General features: G+C 43.9%; 1 protein-coding gene across 1 annotated transcript; it reads left to right on the forward strand.

The window, feature by feature from the left end:
- Positions 1–24872, forward strand: LOC104344419 (ceramide synthase 4). The gene is made up of 10 exons (XM_009948546.2): positions 1–173; positions 7625–7742; positions 10867–10985; positions 12982–13039; positions 15493–15543; positions 19180–19272; positions 20152–20280; positions 20526–20632; positions 21040–21196; positions 24681–24872. Exons 1-10 carry the CDS (start codon positions 1–3, stop codon positions 24870–24872), a joined length of 1197 nt encoding a protein of 398 aa, XP_009946848.1.
- Positions 24873–25158: the final 286 nt, after the last annotated feature.

The following is a 25158-nucleotide window of genomic DNA, read 5'->3' on the forward strand; positions in this document are numbered from 1 at the left end:
ATGGCACACTCTCTGAATGAGTGGCTGTGGCAGCATGAGTTCTGGCTGCCCCCAGGAATCACCTGGGAGGACATGCAAGAGTCTGAAGACATCCGTTACCCTAAGCCTCATGATCTCCTGCTCAGTATCCCTTTTGCTTTAATCTTGGTTGTCATTCGATGTGCCTTTGAAAGGTAAGTTAGTTATTTAGTACTGTTTGGGGTTTTTTAGGGATAATGCTGTTAGTTTGGGTCCAAAAGCTTGCCAATGTTTGACTGAAGAGGTCCACAGAAACTCCAAGTCATAAAGTATGCTGAGGTACATTTTTCAGCTCTTTTCAGCCCTGCGTACTGGCTAAAGAAGTGTTTTGAATACAGAACACAAACCCTACCCTTAAAGGTCTGATTATAAGCAATGTAACTTCCCACATGTAAAACAGGTAGGCCCTAGATAAGGTTTGTGCTTGTGGTTTAGAAGGCAGACGCACTGTTTTGTGTTCTGTTGCACATTACTTGCTGTTTCTGGGTTGAGTGCAGCAGAAATCGTGTTTAGGCTACCCAAATACAGTTAAGTCTCCTTTATCTTGGGAGATGGGAATCTGGGGTTTTGCACCTGACAGACAAGCCTGAATAAGATGTGTTAGATTGGGCTGAGTCATCTGACCTCAGAATCAGCACCGCATAGTCACACAGATCTGTGCATTTCACTGACCACTGCTCTGGGTTCAGGAGTGTCATTTCCTTGGGAGTGCTATGTAGAGATACTTGTAGCTTCTTTCTGGCCAGAGCCATTTGAGCATTTTGCATATTACTCTTCAGCACAGAAAATTTGGGGGTTATGGCAAAGGCATAGCTAGAAATCCTGCAGCGTCACCAACTCAGCTTCATAAAGGTCTTGAGCTGGTACTGTTGCTTTATGCAGTTTAGTCAATAGTTAATGTAGTCTGCAACACAATGTGATTTGCTCTTGGATAACTGAGATTTACCATAGTGTCAGCCGTTATCAAGACTGCAGAGTAAGACTGCAGAATAAGTCCCTTTTCATGGTTTTGAATACTCTTCAAAGTGGTCTTCACTGGATTGAAAAATCCCTATTCCTAGTTGCTGATCGAAGACATAACATTTTGAAATAATTCAGTCAAATGTACAGTGGTTTTAAGCTTAGAAAGAGGGGGGGAAAAGACAATTTAAATGGTTTTGTCATCTTATTTAAAAATGTGGTGGCACAAGAAAACGGAAGCAGACCTCTGTAGGCTAGAAATTCTTCTTCAGATTCTCTGTGATACAAGGACAGCTTGGAAAAGTTTATATAAGTTGAAGCGATTCAGAGCTCTGCTGTGAGAATGTTTTTCATAATAATAATAAAATTATAGCCAGTATTTTTACATAAACACAAATGCATGAATGAATCTTCAAATATTCATTTTATGATGGTACCAAATTGGAATCCAAAACTCTTCTTTCTAAACAATAAATTTAGTGTGCATTCCATAAATTCCATAGATTTTTATCCTGGACTTTCCTGGGGACATAGGCATCTTGGTTACCTCCACTGATGTGGGAACCAAGGTACTGTAGGTAACTATTAAAATACAAGTGACTCACATCCTCCTTGCTGATCTGCAAGACATCCTTCAGGTAGGCAGTGTTAGTCAGTGACTTGGACGCATTTGCAGTGTGAAGCTGGGGATTAGCCCCCATGTCCTGCATTGACTGGGACTGTCCAGTTCTAGAACTGTCCAGTACAAGACACAAAACAGGAAGAAGAAGGAGCCAAACTTCTCAGTGGTACCCAGTGACAGGACAAGAGGCAATGGGCACAAACAGAAATGTGTGATACTCCATCTGAGCATAAGAAAATGCTTTTTTTACTGTGAGGGTGGTCAAACATTGGAACAGGTTCCCCAGAGGGAGATGGATTCTCCATCTGTGGAGACACTTGAAACCAGCTGGACACAGCCCTCCGCAGCCTGCTGCAGCTGACCCTGCTTGAGCAGCAGAGGTGGGCTGGATGATCTCCAGAGATCCCTTTCGGCATCGATTCTGTGCTTCTAGGACTCTGTCCCTTTATTCCCTTTCCTCCTGCCACACTGCTCCTAGTCAATCTAAGTGTCTTTTCCATCTGTTTTAAGATGCCGATGGCCAGGTAAAAATACTTTTTTCTTTCCCGTCAAAGTGCTGTCTCAGCTGGGAGAGTTTTCACTGGCCTGGTCCTACTTACTAATTTTAAAGCTGTTTTGATTCACAGTCTTCATTAAATAAAAACTTCTTGTCACACCCTTAAAAAAAGATAGTATCACAAGCTCATTTTACAGGTTCAGGAAACCTGTAATCATACTACTGTCTTACCTATGTAATTTACAAACCACTGTTCTGAGCTGTATTCTTGTTCGTCCTAGCTCTCTGCAGTGTTTTATTTCAGCATGACAATTTCTCATTCTTATTCATTACTGTTTCTTGTTGAGTTCATCCTGAAACTAGAGAAGAAAGCTTCCTCTAGTGAATGAGAGATATGAATCAAGCACTCTGTTGTTCCATTACCTTGTGTGTGGTGGTACTAGCCCTGTTTGAAATAATTTGCACAAAGTTTAAGAATTGAAGACTGGAAGGATGTGTGTGTTATTTCTCATTCTTCACCCTTGACTTTGTAGCTTTATAGATCTGGTCTGTGGGTCAAAATGAGTGTATATAAGTAGAATACAGGCTTGGATTTAGTGGCTTTAGCTTGGCCTCTGGCAATTTATTCTACCCTCACCCATTACCTGCAACTGTGCATCAGGTGCGAAGCGTTTTTTTTTTCCTCTAGATATGCTCTGTGTTCCTGGTGGTGCCTGCTCTAGGATTTCAGAAATGCTGTAATGTGTTTGTGTCATTTATCCATGTCAGAACTCTGGGAAAATACTAAGAGGCAGGAGAAGCCCAGAGGATTTTCTGAAATGCCTCATTCAGCATCTGCATCAGCCACTGTGCTTGGGCCAATGATTCCGTGTTCTTGGTTTGGAGATTAAACTTGGGAAAGACCTCTGCTTCCTTGAGCATGCATTTTCCTCTCCTTGGCACATGCTAGCTAAGCTGGGAGAAACTGAAACTGTGACATCCTTTTAACGACCAGTTATTTTGTGGATTAGATGGTGGCTGTGAGAAGAGGACATGCGGTAGCTGGGTGGGGCCTGGGAGATCTGAGGAGGTTGTGGGTGTAGCCCTCGGGGAGAAGAAACAGGTCACACTTTGGTGAAGCAACTCTTCTGTGAGCCAGTTTGCTCTGGGGAAGGTGGGAAAAAGGGATATTCAGTGCTGGAGAGCAGAAAGCTTGTCACTGCTTCAGTGCTCCTAATCTTTGCCGCAATACTGAAGCAGGGGCAGGGGGAGGCAGGTAATGATGTCTTGACAGAAGAGAGGACCTAGAAGCTGGGAGCCTCTCCCCTTCCTTTGATGTTTCCAGATTGTACTTGTGAGTAGGAGATATGTCCTGCACCCGTAACTTGGAGCCCAAGTTTAAGTGCCTGTATACCTTAGCAGAACTTTTCCCCGGATATATGCCTGCAAGAAGGGATGTCGGCTTCTCTTCTGTTTCTATAATATTTGAGATCCTTTTCCGTAAAAATCAAATTATTGCAGTACTATGATTCTGAGAGAATCGCAGCTTCTGTTGCAAAGGGTTTCTTGCCTGTATGGTTAGGAAAATGTGGAATCTGAAATGCTTTGAGGGATAGTAAAGAAGAAAGTTGAAAAAAGAATTTACATACAATTTAATCGTCTGATTTTGGATTTGACCAGTGATTTTGGGATGTTGGGGAACTGAAAGCCAACGTCACTGAATTTGGATCCAAAGAGATTTTGATCGGAAAGATTAGATATCCTCATAGGAGCATTGTGACAGTGTGTGAGCCAGGTGTTGTACATTGAAAGAGGGGGATACTGTTGATCTGCAGGGAACAGGTACTCCAACTCAGAACCAGAAGAAAGATAGATGATGATGCCCTTTTCAAGTATTTTATTTTGAAATGTATCTTTCTGAAATTCATTTTGCACAGAGACTTTTGTTGTTCATCAGTAATCAGGAAGGATCTGAAAACAACTTCCTGTGAGGTCCCACAGGCAGGATTTTTGTGCAAAGATGTGGGACATGTAGCACTTAATTGAAAACTGTGAACTGACTTGACTCAGTTTGGACAGTAGCACTGTAGTGACTTGAGATCTTATATCAAACAGAACAGTCAGTTTAACTTTGATGTGAAGTATTCTCCTGTGAGCAAGAGAAGGTAGAGACTATTCCAGAAGCACAAGGGATAGCCCTCTGCCAAAGGAAAGCATGAGGCTAAAAGAGATTGTGCAGTTCGGAGAATGGAAATTCTGGCTGCTGCTGTCACTGGGTCTGCATTTCTTATTAGAAGATATTTGCTGAGTGGCAGCCTTATAAATTCAAAAACATTTGTGGGAGAAGAAGACCCCCAACCCCTCTGAAGTTAAATTATTTCTTGTATCTCATGCTAACTCTGAAAGCCTCTGCAGAAGGCATGTAGCCCACTTTTGCAGGGTGGGGGAGTATCAATTTATGCCGCTTAATGATTAAACCATTTAGTTTCAACTTCAGCGGGTTTTGCACAAGACAGTTTGTTTTTTGGTGATTGCTGAATAAAATGCTTTAGGGTGAACTTTCCCATGTAAGCAGTGAAGTGAGGGAAGCTCACTGATGGATGAAGAAGTAGGCTTGAAATGAGAATCATCTCACTGGCTGTACCTTGCCTCACCTAGCTATGGAGTGTAGTACGGTTTAGTCCTTAGGCTTTCTCCTCCTGTCTTCCAGAGAGCTGATAAACTGCAATGATGAGACCATACCTGCAACCAAGATGATGAATCTGTGATGTTGAAATCAGTACAAGCATCACCCTCTTGGGGTTGTGCTTGGACAAGATTTAACTGAAAACTGGGTCAGCATACATCCAACATGTACAAACATTCCTTAGGAAGAATTTCAGTCCTTGATTTCCCAATGATGTTCATAAAAGTAGGATTGGTCCCATAATTCATGGTTAAACTCAAAACCTCAACAAGAAAGTAATTGCAACTTTGGTTAATTACACCCTGTCTTCGTCAACTCCAACTGGCTTGTTTCTGTTATAGTAAGATTTAATGCCAAGACCATAACAAACCAGGAGGAAAGAGAGAGAAGACAGGGATTAAACAAAATTTAGAAATCGGTCAGGATAATTTAAATAGTTTTTCAGTAAAAAACTTGTTGGCTAGCTGCCCTGACACCTGGCAGAAACATTCTTTCCTTTTAATGCATCTGGAAAGTTTCAGGCCTTTTGGTTCCTGATGGGTACTGATAAGAAGCTGCAATAAGGTTGTTCTGCAACAACAGAACTTGATTACATCTTCCTCTTCAGAGAAGCTTGTGTTGAATGACCTACCTTTAAAAAAGATGAGTCCCACTTCAAGACACTGCTTAATATAAAAACCAAGACCTAGTGAAGATCTTGAGGTAAGCCTTTTCTCAGTTTCAGTGTAGTTACAGGTATCATTGAAATACCATGTCACTGTTCTTAGCGCGGGGCCTCTGGTCCAACATCACTGTGAACACCCTTGATATTAAACAAATCATAAGATGTAATTGTAAGAGCAATCAGAGCTTAAAAAAAAAAAATTCCCAGTGATGGCTGTATTCCTCTGCCGTGCAGCAGTCTGCCTATTGCAGCAATGCCAGGGTGCAGCTGAATTTCACTGAAACAAAACAACGCTTACACATAGCTTTTGCGATAACCATGTATCTTGTTGGAAAGTAGCTAGTAAGCACCCTTACCCCTTCTCTCATGGTAGAAATTGTGTCCTTTTTATTGGTTGTGGTACATCTTTGAACGTTCCTGCAGCCAGTGGTGCCAAAGGAATTTCCCGGAAATGTTGAAAAAGAGCGACTGATACACAGGCCAGTCAGCTGGCGGTGGAAATCAGCTGTTACATGAGTGAGCAAAATGTGGAACCATTCTGTATTTTATGCCTTCATGTAACAGAAGTTACCACATTCCTTAGGTAGGTGGTCTGTTTATAAAATTACTTTTGATACCTGCTAATTAAATTAAGAAATGGGTTCTTGAAAACAAAACTTCCAAAAGACCCTTCTGGAGGGATGCTTGATCTCGAATAGTTGCTAAACACATGCACATGTGGAGTATAGGCTGTAAGAGACCACAGGCAACCACACCATATAATCAGTCATAAATATATCCCATACTATTTTTAAGTGAAACATCTTTTAAACACCTACATAGTGAAGTAGCTTCCACAGCTTTTTTGCTGTGAAGTAAAATAAAAAAAAGAGGAAAAGAAAGAAATGTTGTTCCGTGTCTGAATCATTAGGGATAACTGATCAGGGGACCTGCCTGAACAGCATGAAGACTTACCAGGCAGAGCAGGCTTGGATCTCAGCACTCGCTTCCTCTGTGTGGTATTCACCAGCTCGTGACTACCCTCCACACCAATTTACAGTTGATAACTGAATAACAGTTCAGGGAAGCTGTTAGCACCTTAAGCAAAAAACTTTTACTCCAAAATGCAGAGATCAGGTTTTCCAGATATTTTGTGTGTTTGTTGTCAGCAACAGTGCTGAAAAGCGCTTCTAGGCAGACAGTCTACTCTTTCTTCTAATGAGACTAACTGCATGCCAGTGGCAGTGTGTAAAAGACAATGATTAATAAGGAACAACTAATTGTCCAGAAATTCAAAGAGAATGTGGTTAATTTGGGCCTTTTTTTGAACACTGATTTGCCAAGTTTCCTGTTTGCACAGTGTCTGTGCAGGACCTCACTTCACACCATTGATTGAGCCTGTTGCTGAGGAAGAGAATAGTGTAGTGGAGGAGTTGAATTGTTGAGCACAGCAATTGTATGCCCAGTTTTGTCACCTCTTGGTAACTTTCTTCTATTTATGCAGATTTTTTTATTTACATTGTTTCACAATGAAAGACTGAAGATGCACAGCTAGTGTAAGCATCCATTCCTTGTGACTAGGTTTCTAGTTGCTATATGCTTATTTTACAACTGATGTTTGACTTGCGTTAGGAAAAATGGAAGTAAGGTACTCCAGTAAAGATCAAGGGGCCTCCTGTTTCAGCAGGATGTTTCTTCTGCATTAATACCACACATCAGATAGAGCCTTCCTCTTGATCCTAAGCCAGACCTTTAGTTCAAGTGGATGCCTTGTCTGTTCAGTGCTCTAGATTGAGCAGTGAACAAAATTTATGCCTTATCATCAATGTGGTACTCTGAATAAGCTGCAAGCAAGCAGGAGACCAATGATAGGTATCATGGCTGTCTGCAAGCCTGACCTTCATGCTATAATCCTGGACACTCAAGCACAGTGGATTCAAAAGTTGACAAAGCAGGATATAGCATTGCCAAACTTCATGTAATTTTGGATATTGGAGCACAGAGCTCAGGACGGTAGAATACAAGTCCCACTGTTTCTGCTGTAAATTTGGTTTTTTACTTCTCAGTTTCTTCATCTATCCTATTAGCTTGACTTGATACCTGTACTTAGAGTCAAAATGTGTAAGGCAGCTGTTATGTACTACGTCATGTTTTAACAATGCTGCAACATCAGAAATCACTGTTCTGTTTTTGGCTGAACCTTTATCTTTTCTTTTGCAGAGCCATAGCCCTGCCCCTCAGTAGCAAACTGGGTGTGAGAGACAAGCAGAGACCAAAAGCTCAGCCCAACCCCGTGCTGGAAACATTCTACAGTACGTGCTGCAAGAACCCTGCAGAGGTGAGTCTTTTCTTCCTTTCCTCTAGATTTAGACCTTATGACTTTAGCCAAATAAATTCACATTTGGAACCCTGAAGTTTGGTAATGCCACTCATTTGGAAGCTCAACAAAGCAGCAGGAACCACTGTAGCACTGGCCACCTGAGACCAGCCAGGCACAGGGGTCACTATGTAAATGCCATCAGCTATCAATTCTGCTTCTGAACACGTGGGAGTAGCAAATTTCTATAGGTAGCATTCAAAAAATTTTAGTCCCAAACTTCTACAACATCCTTGTCTCTAAATTGGAGAGAAATGGATTTGACAGATGAACCTCTTGGTGGATAAGAAATTGGCTGGATGGTCACGCTGAAAGAGTTGTGGTCAACGGCTCCATGTCCAAGTGGAGACCAGGGACATGTCGTGACCCTCAAGGGTCGCTGTTGGGACTAGTGCTGTTTAAGATCTTTATCAGCGATATGGACAGTGGGATTGAGTGCACCCTCACCAAGTTTGCCAACGACACCAAGCTGTGTGATGCAGCTGACATGCTGAAGGGAAGGGAGGCCATCCAGAGGGATCTTGACAGGCTGGAGAGGTGGGCCTGTGTGAAACTCATGAAGTTCAACAAGGCCAAGTGCAAGGTCCTGCACCTGGGTCGGGGAAATCCCAAGCACAAACACAGGCTGGGCGATGGGTGGATTGAGAGCAGCTGCCGGAGGAAGGGCTTGGAGGAGTTGGTGGATGAAAAACTGAATCTGAGCCAGCAATGTGTGCTCGCAGCCCAGAAAGCCAGTCGCACCCTGGGCTGCATCAAGAGAAGTGTGGCCAGCAGGTGGAGGGAGGGGATTGTCCCCCTTTGCTCTGGTGAGACCCCACCTGTAGTACTGCGTTCAGCTCTGGGGTCCCCAGCACAAGATAGACATGGGCCTGCTCGAGTGGGTCCAGAGGAGGCCACAAAGGTGCTCAGGGGCTGGAGCACCTCCCCTGTGAGGACAGGCTGAGAGAGTTGGGGGTGTTCAGCCTGGAGAAGAGAAGGCTCTGGGGAGACCTTGTAGTGGCCTTCCAGTGCTTCAAGGGGGCCTACAGGAAAGGTGGGGAGGGACTCTTGATCAGGAGGTGTAGTGATAGGATGAGGGCTAACAGTTTCAAAGTGAAGTGGGGCAGATTTAGATTAGATGTCAGGAAGAAATTCTTTACTGTGAGGGTGGTGAGGCCCTGGCACAGGCTGCCCAGAGAGGCTGTGGCTGCCCCCTCCCTGGCAGTGCTCAAGGCCAGGCTGGATGGGGCTGGGAGCAACCTGATCTGGTGGAAGGTGTCCCTGCCCACGGCAGGGGGGTTGGAACCAGGTAGTCTTTAAAGTCCCTTCCAACCCAAACCATTCTATGATTGTATGGACAGGAAACTGTTCTCCCAAAGGAAGTAAGAAGTAACAGGAGTTGTCATTGTGTTTGCTTTATATACGTGGCACAAACTGAAACACAGGAGGCTCTGCCTGGGTCTGAACATCATGAAACACTTTCTTACTGTGAGGGTGACCAGGCACTGAAACAGGTTGCCCAGAGAGGTTATGGATTCTCCATCCTTGGGGATACTCAAAAGCCGTCTGGATATGGTCCTGGGTGACCAACTCTAGGTAGTTCTATTTGAGCGGGGGGGGTTGAATCAGATGACCTCCAGAGGTCCCTTCTAACCCCAGGCATTCTGTGATGGCTTCTTTTTATATATTATTTAATCCCTGTCACATCAGCTGCCTTGAACTCACGCTCATAAGAATGGAGGCTAAAATAAAAATGCAGGCATTCATCTGGGTGGTGCAGCCAGCCTTTCCCCAGCAGTGGGAAGGAACACTTGGCAGTGTGGTGGTCCCTGACCTTCCTCTTGCCTGTTTGCAAAATCCACACATTTCTCAGTAAAACTACTCCTGTCGCAGAGATCTAACTCCAGGCCTAGCTTTGCAAGCAGGTTTTCCCCACAGCTCTCCCTGCACCCACATTGCACTGAATCTGTGATATCTGAGTGAATCCTCACCACAAGACTCCTGACAGCAGTGTGACGTGGAACAAGAATGGTGCAACAGGCTGCTGCCTTACCCTCTCTGTTCACTGGTTACACCTCAGCCAGTCTTCTAGCTTCCTCCCTCTCCCATGAGCTCTCGAACACCTGCTTATGAGTCAGCTTTTAATTGTCCAAGACAAGATGAGCTTTTACTGTTCTCAGCAGCCTTCTCCTTGGAAGGATTTCCACGTTATGGAGCAGTTGGAGAATATAAATCCGCATCTGCATTTGTCTCCACCACAAGAACGGGAGTCACTAAGAGTGGAAAGAAACACATCTGAAAATGGATAATGAACATACTTTTGTACAACATGCTCACACTATGGGTAATGAACATACTTTTGTACAACATGCTCACACTATGTTAAGTAGCTCTCATATGATACCACTAAGGTCAATGCACTCCATGAAAAACTATTGCTTTACTTAAAAAATAAGGTTATCCATGGTGACACTTCCACAAGGAATATAAAACATGACAAACTTTTTTCACATTGCGTGCTAAACTCTTAAGAGCCTAAGGACAAGGAGGAAGGTAATTGCAGGATTTCTCTGGGTAATGTATTGAAAAATTATCCCTAACAGGTTTACCACAACAGGAGAATATCTGATAGGAAGATGGTGTTGCTTCTGCTCATGACATCAGTCAGGTTATTGGCTGATACTGCATCAGAATGCTGAAAGGCATGACAAGATTCAGTGTAGAAAAATTATTTAAGCTGCAGTAAATCATTCTTAGAGTGACAGATTTAAGGGACAGGGTGAGGAAGTGATTCGATGATAAACTCCTGTGAGGAGACAAGGCCAGAGTTTGAAAGTTGAAACTGGGGAATTTCATATAAAAAAATTAAAGTTTCAACATTTAGCATTAATAACTGTTGCTTATGGGGGCAATGGAAAGATTTTCTACTCTCTGAGGTCTTTACACTAAGAACAGATAACTTTCTGAAAGAGGCCTTAGCCTGAACAGATTTGGGCCTGCCAGGAGACTCCAGCTAGGCTCTGTGGAGAGTCAGGTGAGATGCCCATATTGTCCCATCTGACCTTCGAACCTGGATCTGAACCCTGCTGCCTCAACTGTTTTCCAGGGTGAGCTGATCAGTTTAGCCAAGCAGTGCGACTTGCCGGTGAGGAAGGTGGAGAGGTGGTTCCGGCGCCGGAGGAACACAGACCGACCCAGCCTGTCGAAGAAGTTTTGCGAGGCCTGGTGAGAGGGAGCACAAGCCGTGAGCAGCAGGAGCCTTTCACTGGAGCTGAGCTCTGCAGGCAGCTCACTGCCTCCCAGGCTGCCCACCACCCCTACGCAGAGAGCCTCCCAGCTCCGCTGCATCCCAGCCTGCCCACCATCCCTATGCAGAGAGCATCCTGGGTCTTCCTTGCCCTACCTGATTCTTCTGCAATTCTGTTGCTCCTCTGTTATTGAAACGTTCCTGGCTTTCCCCCTTTATTTTCACTCCCAAGTCTACTTTTACTCCTGTCTCACCTTTACTCCTTATATAGTCTCTGTTTCTGACTTTGGAAGACTGGCTTTCTGCTTTGAAACACAATTTACCTGAAGAACTCCTTACTGGTTTGCATCTTAATGCTTCTTGCTGCTTTGCTGCTGTTTCGGTCCCTCCAAAACAGCCTATCTGTTGCCTTTCCCATGGCTTCCCTTTGCTTCACTGCAAGCTGATTCCTTCTGCTACATCTTTTCTGCAGCTGTTTGCAGTCTGTTGCTTTCAAAAGTCATGAGCAGTGGGCTAGATTGTATTCTGCTGTCAGCCTGCTTCATCATCCTGAAAGTCAAAAACCAGCACACTCTTCTAATGGCAGAAAAAGGGTCCTATGTGAAAGCTTGTGTTTTCCAAAGAGTAAAATTCTTCTTGGAAACACCTGTGTGAAAATCCTCCTTATGCGGAGGCATAAAATAAATCTCATGTCAGCCAGTTCTGTGAATGTTAGTCCTGGCTAAGCTTTCCACAGTAAAGGAGGAGTCTCCTGAGCTTGATTGAAATGCTTTACTTACTAGTCGCTGCTCTGTTGTTCATGTAAGGAAGTAGATTCTCTCAGGAAAGCCGTAGAGATAAAAGAAATCATTAAATACCGGCAGTGCTATTCATCTGTCTAAAAGTGCGTATCGATAGGGTAGACATCAACTTTGAGCTAATCACCTCATGCTCCATTTAGCACTCAACCTCTAATTCAAAACGCCTGCCTAAAAACCGTAATTGAAAAAGAAAAAAAAAGACGTGTATAATTTATTTATAATATTCCAGATAGTTGCAGTTAGAAATGTTTGCAAAATCCATAGGCAAAGGGTTGTAAACAACCATGCTTAATCTGCTTCTATCAAGATGAAATCTAACCACTCAGCTGACTTGCAGTACATAGTAACAGTAAATAGTAAACAGTCGATTCTTCTCTGAATCAGCTCACCTAGGATGGTATCCTTCCACCTGCCCTCTGTCACCATTTGCAGTCTCTAGAAAGAATGTCTTTCCAGTGTGAGGTAGTAGCTTTGTACAGTTTATGTGTGTCTTTGAGGTCCTGGGGGTTTCTTTGCTGGAGTCTCTCCCAAAATGTACTTACTTCTCATTTGCTATGCAGATTTTTGGAAATTAAAGGACTGGTTTAGACAGTTTTGCTCCTTTGAAGATTTCTTGTGTTTAGTCTCTTAAGTTGTTTATTCTGTTGGGGTGAAATTCCCCTCATTCCCTACTATATGTGTTATATTCAGTGTGACCTGCCTCTGTCCACTGAACATGGCAAATATTTTATATGTACTTCTGTGTGAGTTTAATGTGGATAAATCATTACCAGCTCCTGACTGAGACCAGACATGACAGTAATTAATTATTTTACATGATAATGAATTTAGCATGCCTAATCTCCAAAAGTCTAGGAGAGACATTGGCGTTGTTTGACTTTTACCTATGCATCTGCTGGGAGGGTTTGGGATGTTTATCTGGGTGATACTCGGGAGTCAGTGGGATTCCCATATTTTCTGCCAACTCTAAAGCAGAATTTCTCTTTGAAGTCTGTTGAGTGTGCTAGTACATGTAAAGAGCCACTCCTGTTTTGATCTCGGCAAACCTCGAGCATATTAATGTATGTCTTTACCTTAATAGTGTCATACCTTGAATGAGTGTGATTGATACACAAAGTGCAGCTTGGTGGTTAATGAAGGGGATCCTAACATACTTTGTTTTGTTTGTTTGTAGCTGGAGGTTTACATTTTACATCATTTCTTTCTTCACTGGACTTGCTGTCCTGTACGATGTGAGTACACAACCAGTGCCACCTGCTGTTCTACCTACCCGGTGCCTGCAAGAGTGGCATATTTTGTTGTCAAATGTGTCCTTTCAGACCTTCCTATAGAGGTTTTCCCACCAGGTCAGTGCATATCCTCTGCACAGCTCACTAATGAGACCACAAACATATTGGACCGTGCTTATTTTAAAAACTCCAGCTCAAAACCAAGAGGTTTTCTCTTCTGGCAAAGCAGAAGACAATTGGGATTGTGTTTAAAAAAAAAAAAAAAAAACACACCAAAAAAACCCAGAAAAACCCCCACATTTCTGTGGGGTCAGAGATGGAAAACTTACCTGAGATGGAAGCTGCAGGGCCTGTTTTGTGTCTTGTATCCAATAACTGTTTAAGATAAAAAACTCAGGCTTCCTTTGGAGCATAGACTGCAATTTAATTGTTTGATTTATTAATTTTCTTTTACTTACCCAAGGTGTGATTGGTTCAGGCTCATGCCTCTGCCTTTTCTCTGATTTGATGAATAAGGAGGTACGAACTGAACTGCCTCAACAGGCAGAAGAGGTAATGGAAGCTACATGTATGCTCTAATCACGGAGCTGTGTTCACTAGACTGGCACCAGGGGCGCTGGTCATCCTCTGGCTGTGTTTTAAAGGTTCCCGTGGCTCTTTTGCTGAATCCTGTTCCCTAAGTGAGCTTTGCAAAAGTCTACACCAGTACCATCTGAGGGGTTAAGTAATGGGAAACCTGCAAATCCCAAGACAGCAGGCACAAACTATGCTCGTAACTTCTCATTGTAAGAAGTGAAGAACTTTTGAACTGACACTGAATTTCAAGTCAGAATTTAAGGTACTCTAGGCATATGCGTATTACAGGATGAGCTGGCAGAGGATTGAAAGTATCTAAATCCTAACTGCAGTGTTTTGTGGATCTGTACATCAAAGTACAAGGCTATTCTTTGAGGCCAGCTTTGAAAGTTTGCTATGGATGACCTGCTTAGCATAGTACAAAACCCTGCGGCAAGAGAAGGGGTAAAATCCTGTTCTTCTGCACATTATCTGACCATTCTAGGAATGAAAGATCGTCTTCACTTTTTCTGAAGGTCTTTTCTTTATTCAGTACACGTCTTCCAGTTTTCATGAAAAAAGAAGGCATCTGTCCTACAGACAGCACCTCTAGATCCTGTAGCAAATAGCATGTTATTCTGTTATCTAAAATTGTACCAAAACAACTACATTAAAAAGAAGGATTAATGTGACAGGGCATGTTTGCATGTGACACTTCCTGACTTTTGCATGTTTACTTTGTAAGTATTTTACCATGCATTTGCCTTTGTGAAACACCCTTCTTTCTTTAGAAAAAAGCAAATGTTTAAATTCTATATTGGTAGCTTTAGACTTCTGGCAAAAAACCTCTGCCCCGTGAGTCAGTGAAATAGCATGTAGCAATGGAAAGTTATCTCACAGTAGCCCACCAGAAAATAGCCTTATTGGCTGAGAGGAATAATGAAATTCAGGGATCTGGGGTTCCTTTCTAGTTTAGGTAACACGGTGTGCCATAGTTGCTTCAGAGCTTTTGCTTTGTCCTCTCTGATTCTTTCACATCTCCTGGTTCTGTACTTGTATTTGCTGTAAATCCTACTCCCAGCCAGCAGGAGACTGTCTACACATAAGTACAACTGATCGTAAAAACCCCTGCTTGCTGCTTCCCTTCTGAGTGGCTCGTACATTAGCAGATGCTCAGTGTGAGAAGAAGAAATGTTGCCTTCTTGCTCCTAGCTCTGATAAACTGGAGCCTTTAGGACTGTTAGAGAAAACTACCCTTACAGATGTGGCATAGAATCTGTTCCATCACTGTATGTTCTAGGAAATGCTTGCTCTCATCAAACCTGGACCAGAGCATGCTCCATGCAGGCAGAACTTTTGGGGACTTCAGTTGCCACGTTTCTATGAAAGTTCAGAAGCACAAAGTTCTAAACTTACCAATTTTACATGAAGTGTGAACAAAGGACGATCTTTTCAGAGGTTCATTACTTAGCAGACTGCGGCATGATCCTCACTGTTAGAGGAAAAACCACATTCCTGACACGCAAATTTTCAGCATTCTTAACACGTTTAAGTATTGTTGTCCAAACCACAGAGATTCTTAACAAAATACTTGTAAGAATATTTTAATATATTAAAAACATAACCACAACCACCCCAAACTTGTAGAAGGCTGCAACAAGTTGGTAGAAATCTTCCCTGAGCCATTTTGTTTGGAACTGGGCTAAACAGCTTGTGAAATTTCAGCACAACTGCAAGTTCTTGTAGTGGCAGTCACTTGGCAACTGAATTCCAGGCAGTGCGACTAGCTCTACCTGTAACAAAGCACAACAAAGTCTGTAGCAGTAACAAACTAAAGGAGTGAGTTGATAAGAGACAAATTCCTCTGGCATTCTCACGTTCATGTTGCATTTTCTCTCCAGAAGCCTTGGCTTTGGGACCATAGAGAGTGCTGGACAGGATATCCTCAACAGGTGAGTCATGCAAGAGGGAAAATTGCTGTTATAAATCATGTATTGTCTTTCGATACCTTTTGAAAATCGGCTTATATTAGTGATAAGAGAGAGAGCACTGAATTAAATTCAGTCATGAGCCCTAAGTATTCAAAGCCAGATCCTCCTCAAGGGAGAGCGCCTTTGTATCTGGTGTAATCTAAACACAACAGAGGATGAGTCAGGAAAGCAGGAGACTGCAGAAATAAAGGGAAAGTGAGACTTCTGACCAGGTGAGCCACGAAACTGAAAAATGGGAATGCTGCAAGGTTGTTTAGTGTTTAGAAGAGACTGAGGCCAGAGAAGGTTATGTTGCCTGAGGAGAAGTGGTGGAGACTTCAGTGGAGCAGAGGACATGGTCTGAATGCTATGTATTTCAGCTGTACTGAAGAATCATGTCCACAGAGCTCCCCAAGGAGTTTGCTTCCCAGTGGAACTGGCAGTATGGTCAGTAGCAGTACAGCATCAGTCCCATTAGGTTGGGAGGATGCTGTCTTACAGTTTTGCAATGTACATTCTGAGTTTTTTCACAACAGCACTGTGAGAAGCTATCCAGTGGGTTGGAAAGTGTACATCTCTTACCAGCCCAGACTAGAATAACCTCAATGAAAATTCCCGGCTAAGCACAAAATCTGCACCCTGTTCATCAACACAAGGAGCAAAGATAGCAACCAAAAGCCAGGTCCTTTTTTGCCCAGCTGCCTCCCTTGCTATTCCTACTCCTATAACTTGAGAAATTGAAAGAGTTAGAATGGGGCTTCACCACTGAGCACAGGATCCATTGCATGCTCTGCCTTTCCCTGTATGTTTTTATGTGCCCTGAATTCTCTAGAGAAGACAACTGTTGTCTGTTCTATAGCAGAAGCCTTGCTATACCCCCCTGCTGTGGATGCCACAGCAGACACAGTAAAGAGAGCTAAATTTCATTAAAGTGAAAAATCTGATTCCATCTTTGGAAGAGGTTTCTCTGTCCTATGAGAGCAGCTGGTAAGTGTTTCTAGCAGGATAGTAATCTCCTGCATTATCATGTCAGGAGCTACCATGCACAGGATTTTACAGTGCTAGAATTTCCTGTGTAGGAAATAGTTTTTCATTAATTGAAGAGGAGGCTGAAGGGAATGTGATCCCAGTACTAACCCAAAGAGAAGACTGCCTGTGTTCCAGGGCTTTTTGATCCAGCAGTCAGTTAGAGCAAAACCCCGTGACTGTACGTTGAAGTTGCATACCCATAAAGGGAACTGTAATGCACAATTTTAACAACGTGAGCCACAGGAAACAGAACAAACGAGTGACGAATGAGGTAGTGTCTTTCAAGCTGCGTCTGCAAGTGATCCGCCACTGCTCAAAGGCAGAAATTTTAGGGGCAAATCTGTAGTTTGGTGTAAAAGTCAAACCATACAGACGGGTGGTGCTGGAATAGGAATGTGAGACTAAAAGGATCACTCAGATCCTTATGTCCTGTTCTGTGCATTTGGAGTACATGCCTTTTCAGAAACAATCCAAGCCCTCGTAACAGCACCCTGGGGTGGGTTGACCCTGGCTGGACACTAGGTGCCCACCAAGCCGCTCATGTCTCCCCCCTCCTCAACGGGACAGGGGGCAGAAAACAGGACAAAGGGCTCATGGGTTGAGGTAAGGGCAGGGAAACCCCTTACCAATTACCATCACAGGCAAAACAGACTTGTCTTGGGGAAATTAATTTAATTTATTGCCAATCAAATCAGACTAGGATAGTAAAAGTAAGAACAAGTCTAAAAATGCCTTCCCCCCACCCCTCCATTCTTCCCGGTGTCAGCTTCACTCCTGACCTCTCTACCTCCTGCCCCCTGAGCAGCACAGGAGGATAGGGAATGGGGGTTGTGGTCAGTTCATCACGCGTTGACTCTGATGCTCCTTCCTCCTCACACTCTTCACCTGCTCCAGTGTAGGGTCCCACTTGCAGGAGAAGTCCTCCATGAACCTGTCCACTGTGGGCCCTTGCAAGGGGATGCAGTACTTCAGGAGCAGACTGCTCCAGCGTGGGTCCCCCATGGGGTCATAATACCTGACAGAAGACCTGCTCCAGCATGGGATCCTCTCTACAAGGTCACAGGTCCTGCCAGGAGTCTGCTCCAGCACAGGCTTTCCACAGGATCACATCTGCCTCTTCTGACATGGGGTCCTGCATGGGAATCTCTGCTCCTGCACCTGGAGCACCTCCTCCTCCTTGTTCTTCACTGACCTTGGTGTCTGCAGAGCTGTTCCTGTCATATTTTCACTCCTCTCTCCCAGATGATGTCGCACAGCAGTTTTTACCCCTTCTTAAATAGGCTGTCACAGAGGTGCTAACACCATGACTGATGGGCTCAGCTTTGGCCAGTGGTGGGTCTGTCTTGCAGCTGTCTGGAACTGGTTCTGTTGGACATGGGGCAGCTTCTGGCATCTTATTACAGCCCTCTCGCTACCAAAACCTTGCCATGTAAACCAAATACGCGCACTTCCCAACATCTCTAACAAACAGAAAAGACCAAAACCAGCGCTAGCAATGTCCCACTGGCAGAGAGCTAGAAAGGTCAAGGACGAGCCTGTGTATTAGCAGGAACAAAGAATGTAATAAATAGAATTTCTACTAAACAGACCATGACCTGTGCTACAGACAATAACAAAAGAAATGCCAGTTCTCCTAAATAATCTTATCTGTGGGGGAAAAAAAACCCTTCTGATCCAGAGTTCCTGTTGGGATAACCTCCACAGTGTGAACAGTACATACCAGCCTGGGAGATGTGAATAATTCTGCCACCCCCGCCCAGTAGCACCAGTGCATCTAGCTGTGCTTCCTCTTGTGGCCAATCACTGGTGCTACAAAGGAAAACAAACTAAAATCTGTGAAAGCTATAAATCAACACTTTGGGTAGAGAAAGCCCAGATCAGATAAGTTTGTGTTTGGAAACATCATACTCCATGATTCTTTAGAAATGGTAGTTGCAAAGCCACTTTAGTCATAGGAGGGGTTTTTTATCAAATAGGTTCAGGTTTAATGGTGCCATATAGTGCCACAACAGTGAAAAATCACTTGTTAAATAGCACATATCTTGCCGAGTGTGTCTAAGCTTTTAGTTTTCCAGCTGTAAAACCCCAGAAGGATTACCCAGAAGGCAGCAAATTATTGTTCACACTAGGATTGCACTTTGCTCCTGTTAGTTTGATTAAACTGAAAAATTTTATGATAGAATATAAGGTGTCTGAAGCGTGTCCTTGAATCCCCAAAAGGGAATGATTTATTCAGCTACTACTTACCTATTTTGTCACAGTGAAATCGTTTACGTAGTTTTTAAAGCTCTATACCGACTGCTCAGGAATCTGCACAGTGCTGAAGAAATCCTAAAAATCCCAGTGGTTCCCTAAATGTTCCACGTGGTGTGGCAAAGAGGAATTTTCCCTGCTGTTTGCTTTTGCCTCAGCACAGATGACATTTAGTAGGTAACCACGTTGTTCAATTGAAGTCTTTCCCCCTGAAGCTGCAAGAACCAGTTTTGTTGGTTTGGTTGTCTGATACTCTTTTGCCTAGGAAGGAGTCTGTACTTCCAGCCCTTGCTGTGCTTTATCTGATGAGTATTTCACTGTTTCCCTCTCTCACAGCCTCTCCAGCCCTCCCTGTTCTGGTACTACCTGCTGGAGCTCTCCTTCTACTGGTCATTGGTCTTCACCCTGCCCTTTGATGTGAAGAGGAAGGTGAGTGGCAGCCTCAGGGAAGAATCAAGCACAAGCAGGACCCAAGCCGAACAATTGGGAGGGTGATCTCCAAGAGTACATGTATAGTGCTAGTCTGAGGTTTGGGAGGACTCTGTCCTTGTTCATTCCCAGGAATTTCCATTCCCAGTCACTGGCTTCCTGCTCCTCTGGGAGACCACAAACCCTGACACAGAAAGGTGCAAACTACTGCAGAGTTCTCAATCCAAACTTAGAATCCAAAGTTAAAACTTGCTCTTCTGGGGCTCTTCTAGGCTACGCTGATCATAGAGGAAGGAAAAGAGATGATTCGCTGCCAGCTAAGCTGCATGTGTGCCTAGGTGCCCGTGCCCCGACAGGCAGGGTGTGCATGGTTACATGGGCATACACGTGTATGGAGGCTGCGAATATACCCTTACAAGTAAATGGGATTTGTGAGTCTCCATCAGCAAGCCTGGGGGTACGAGATGGTTGTGCAAACCGGTAGGCATGCGCAGGGGCACAGAGCAGAGGTGGGTATGGGCACTGTTCTGTGGCTGAAAGGAAGCTTGCTTTATGTTGAATTTGTCTGTACTGAATCACTGGCTCTTATTCTTCTGTCTTCTGATTTGCACCATCATCAGACCGTTACTGGTGGAGGGAGAGAGTGTTCCTTGTTGTAAGATCCTCAGTTTACACCATAAACTCTTCATTCCTGGGTCACTTAAGTGCCTGCATTTCTGGAATGTGTTTGGTAAAAGAGTTACATGGGCAAGACCTTATAGTGGGACATTTCTTAGTCATTGGTTAGAGGGATTTCATTGCTACTTGCAGAAGGCATGCTTTAACCAGGGCAGCAGGTGCATTATGTATTTTATTCTCTGCTGTCCGCTTTCTCATCAGGATTTCAAGGAGCAGGTGGTCCATCATGCTGCAACCATCTTCCTGATCAGTTTCTCGTACTGTGCAAATTACATCCGCATTGGTACGCTGGTGATGGTGATTCACGATGCTTCTGATTGCTTCCTAGAGGTGAGCTCCACCACTTACATGCCAGGCAAAGTGTAGTTAGCGATGGTGCTCTTCAGCCGAAGGGCGTCTTTTGGTCTAGTACAGTGTGGGCCAACCATCATGGTGTTTCACAGGTAACTCAATGCTGATTTTTCTGACCTGCCCTAGGGTGCCCTGCAGAGAGCCAGGAAGAGGCGTGGTTCCTCTTGAAGCATGTGCAGATGCACTGTCTTGGCCTGCTGTTTTATTGTTCTTTCTCCTTCCAGCCAACCAAGATATTCAATTACATGAAGTGGAAAAAAACTTGTGACAGCCTCTTTATGATCTTCTCAGCTGTTTTCCTCATCAGCCGCCTGGTCATTTTCCCCTACACGTGAGTCTGCTGCACTCAAGAGAAATGAGAGACAGGCTAATTCAGCTGAGTGCTGAATCTTTTGCTAAAGGCTTTGCTTTTCAGTCCTTGAGCGTATGTCCCTGCCCTTTGCACAGGCCAGAGTGCCACGTGGCTGTTGTAGCTACTTTGGGGTAAACTGGGGTGGTCTGCCTTGGAGTTCATAGAGTAGTCTTAAAGTCCTGAAGTATACTGCAGAGGAGGAGTCCTCGACCTCTGGCTTTACCCTGCTTATTTCTGCTGGGAAAATGAGAGTTGGCTTACATGTGTTATGTATGTGAGGGAGGTAACTGACCTGAAACTTCCTCTGTGACTAAAGCTTTCTGGGGCTTAATGATAGCCCTACTAATAACACACTTTCTCTCCACTACAATTCCCTCTCTTTGCAGAGTGCTCTATAACACCTACTATTACTCCATGGAGATATTCCAACCCTTCTTTGGATACTACTTCGTGAATGCTCTCCTGATAATTCTGCAGCTGCTCCATGTCTTCTGGTCCTCCCTAATTATTCACATGGTCTACAAGTTCATCCTCCAGGGCACGGTATGGATCAGTTTGTAGTCCCCTGTACATCACATGGGGAGGGAGGGTCCACCTAGACTGCTTGGGAGCGCAGGGGATGGTAAAGTTTTTAGTAACATTTTTATGAGTCACTACAATATTGCATCCACTTCTGATGCGTGTATTCAAGAAAAATGTGGATTGGACTCCAGGGGAGATTTCCATGAACAAAGCCGATAACATCTGAGTAAGGATCCCAACACCTGGTCCAGTATGATTTGCATTTGTAACAAAACTAAGAAATCAAGGCAGGGAAAGTTGTCATGATTTGAGAGGCCAGTGCAAAGGTACTTCCCTTATAGTAGAGAAATTTTTATGACAGTATTACCAAGATCACAGAATCACAGAATGGCTGAGGTTGGAAGATACCTCTGGAAGTCTTGTCCATATTCCCTGGCTCAAGCAAGGTCGCCTAGAGTAGGTTGCGCAGGACCATGTCCAGACAGCTTTTAAATATCTCCAAGGTTGGAGACTCCACAATCTATCTGGGCACCCTGTGCTGGTTCTTGATCACCTTCTCAGTAAAAAAGTGTTTCCTGATGTTCAGAAGGAACCTCCTGTGTTTCAGTTTGTGCCCATTGCCTCTTGTCCTGTCACTTGGCACTACGGAGAAGAGCCTGGCTCCATCTTTTTTTACACCTTCCCTTCAGGTATTAATATACATTGATAACATCCCTCTGAGCCTTCCCAGCTCTCTCAGCCTTTCCTCATAGGTGATGTGTTCCAGCCCCATCATCATCTTTGAAGTCCATCACTGGACACTCTCCAGTATGTCCATGTCTCTCTTGCACTGCCCAGCCCAGAACTGGATACGACACTCCAGCTGTGGCCTCACCAGTGCTGAGTAGAGGGGAAGGATCACCTTGCTCGACCTGCTGGTAACACTCTTCCTAATACAGACCAGGAGGGGCAAGGGCACATTGCTGGCTTGTGTTCAACTTGGTGTCTGCCAGGACCTTCAGGTTTTTCTTAGAAAAGCTGTTCAGGCCCCAGCATGTACTGGTGCCTGGGGTTATTCCTCCCCAGGTGCAGGATTTGCCCTTGCTGAACTTCACAAGGTTCCTGTCAGCCTGCGTTTCCAGCCTGTCAAGGTCCTTCTAGATGGCAGAACGGTCCTCTGGCATATCAGCCTCTCCTCTGGTTTTGTGTCTTGAGCAAACTTGTCTGGGGTACACTGCCCCATCATCCAGATCATTAATACCTGTTTTGTGTGGATTGTCTTACGGTGCTGTACATGTCTACAGAGTAGATCTTTCTATATAAACTAGCTGTCTGGACTCTCTTTGAGGCAGTAAACAGGCATGCCCAAAGCATAATCCGTTCAAGATTGTACCCAAGTAGTGCTGTTCATCTCTGTCAGTCATAGAGGAACCCTAGATGAATGTCTGAGATGCAGCTGTATAAACTTTAGTGAAATTCATCCCACTCTTTCTGACTGTAGCCTGTAGTATTTCCTGTGAGACCAAACTGCTGCTCAGCAAGAAATTCTTCCCAAAACCAAAGACCTAATGGCATTAGATTGACCACATGCCAAGGACACAGTCCAGGAGTAACACATCAGTGCCTTGTGGGAGTTGACCTCATAGCCCAGGATGAGTTGCTTTATTTGTATCCAACTGGGAATTCTGTCTTACGGGAACTGAGAACAAGCATTAAAGGCTCATCTTCATCAATATCGTCCCTGCTTTCTTTATCGGCTTTCCCTTAAGGTAGCACAGAGCAAATTACTTGCAAATTAGGCAGTAGAAACTTCACAGGGCAGAAAATTAAGATGTAACTGAAGATGCCTTTTTATTTTCTTAATTCTAGTGTGGGCTGAATTACACTTGCAGTTATTACAGTGTAAAATTAGGAGGTAATAAATAGCCTTGTAAGAAAGAAATGAACCATCAGGGAGAAAAATACTGAAGCATATCCAGAATTTTTCCAATTTTGTCTAAAAATCATCTACCATATTTGATGCAAAAATATATTTGAGAGCTTTCCATATTGAGCAGTGAATAGTAAGAAAAATCATCCTAAACAGATCTGTTTCAATGACGATATTTACTAGCTTAAAGCCATTATCAGCAAGAATACAGGATATTCTCATTTGAGAGACATGAAATTCTCACTCCAGTCAGAAGTTCACATTCTTCTCATGGGCCTTTCTGATCTCCACAATTTTCCTCTTTGGCTGCAGGATTATCTGCACCTCCTTCTCAGATGATGTCCCCTAATCCCCAGAAATTGGAATTCAGCATAGATCCTGAAGTAAGAGTTTGATTCCCTCGTACAGGCAACCTGAGATACATGATTGTAATTCCTGCAGCTGTATAGTTCCTTTGTGAATCTTGCTGGGTTTACAGCCTCAGCCACGTTCTATGGCCATGAATAGATAAACTCAGGAATATTGATTACTATTTGTCCTCATGCTGCAGATCAAGACGCCGGCATAATTCCTGAACTGCCGGTTCCCAAATTACGTGGGATCCAGGTTTTTCACGGAAGATAGCATCTCCTGCTCGTGTTGTCCTTGGAGGCAGTTTGAATTCAGTGCAAGTTTAGGTTCTTACAAATCCTGTGTGCATTTGGGTGTAGCAATCTCTAGAAAGAGCATCAGACCAAATAGACTTCTTAATATGATCCGAGAGGTAGCTGCATAAGAAGAGAGTAAATGGAAACTACAGGTGTCCATGCAGCAACTGACATGCCGCTGAGCACTTTCCAAAGCTCCAGTCACAGGAGGGCTTTGCTGCTTTGCCTCCGAGCACTCTTTCCAACAAGGAGTGTGACACCGTGAATTTGTTCCCAAGTCTGTCATCGTATATTGCAGAGTAGAAACAGCCTGGGAAGCCAGCAAGTGCTGGGCTGCTTTTTCTAAACTGTCATTTTATCTTTGCCTTCCTTTTAAGGCAATGGATTAAATAGTTACAGCAGTGGATTACAGATTTCAGTCAATGAAAAACTCGAACATAAAACTGAATGTAATCAGAATTGAGTGGCCTTGTGTTGAGCCATGGGTTTGTTTGAAAGCATACGCTTTCAGACTGTCCAAAGCAGTGTGCTCAGCCTGCAGCCACCCAGGCCAAGTGTGGTCAGAAGCTATCTCCTTGTCCCTTTGGGAAAATGTACGAGCTTGATTAACTGCCTCCCCTCATCTTTCCACATGCTGATGCCCAAAGCAGCGATGTGGATTGCCTCAGTCTTACACAGTTGTCCTCAGTCCTGGACTGGTTTGGTGCTGCTTCTCAACGTGTGTAGTAATTCCTAACGTTTATCAGGATCACAGCTAGGATCCCACTGAGACTGAAATCAAAGAGACCGAGAATCTGTTTCTAAAGGTGATGTTAAAGGTGAAGGGACATTGTAGAACTGTGTGCCAAAGGCAAGTGGCTGAAGTAGCGGATGAATGATTAGCCTGTGGCTCAGCTAGCATTGCTTCTTGTGCAGGCTTCTATGTTTGTATTGCTTCTTATTTCTGTAGATGGAAAAAGACATGAGAAGTGACACAGAAGAGAGTGACATGGATGAAGAAAGAGAAAATATTAGGGGAAAGGAGAAAAACAGGATCACATATTTCACCAATGTCACAAGCTACAATTGCATCCAGAGGAACGGGTCTGAGCCACTGAACGACAGAACCCATCTCACCAATGGCCACGTCAAGGAAAGATAGCTACCGCTCACATGCTTCTAATCTGGTCTTTAATGAATCCAGTCCACCATCTTTTAGAAACAGTTTTGCTCATTGTGTAGATAAAATGGAGTGCAATTGCAGTATCATAGCTGAAATCCTGCTTCCTGTATACAACGTGTTCATAGTCAGTGATATTTGAAGGAAGTTTTTGGCCTTTCTTCAGTAAAAATCTACTATAGGTTATAGCCTTGAAGCAGATAGAAAGGGATCAAAGTGGTTTGACTTGTATTAGACTGTACCATAGTTGTTGTTAAATGTGTTAGTC

This window comes from Leptosomus discolor, chromosome 24 (genome assembly GCF_034619465.1).
Source record: "Leptosomus discolor isolate bLepDis1 chromosome 24, bLepDis1.hap2, whole genome shotgun sequence".
NCBI lineage: Eukaryota > Metazoa > Chordata > Aves > Leptosomiformes > Leptosomidae > Leptosomus > Leptosomus discolor.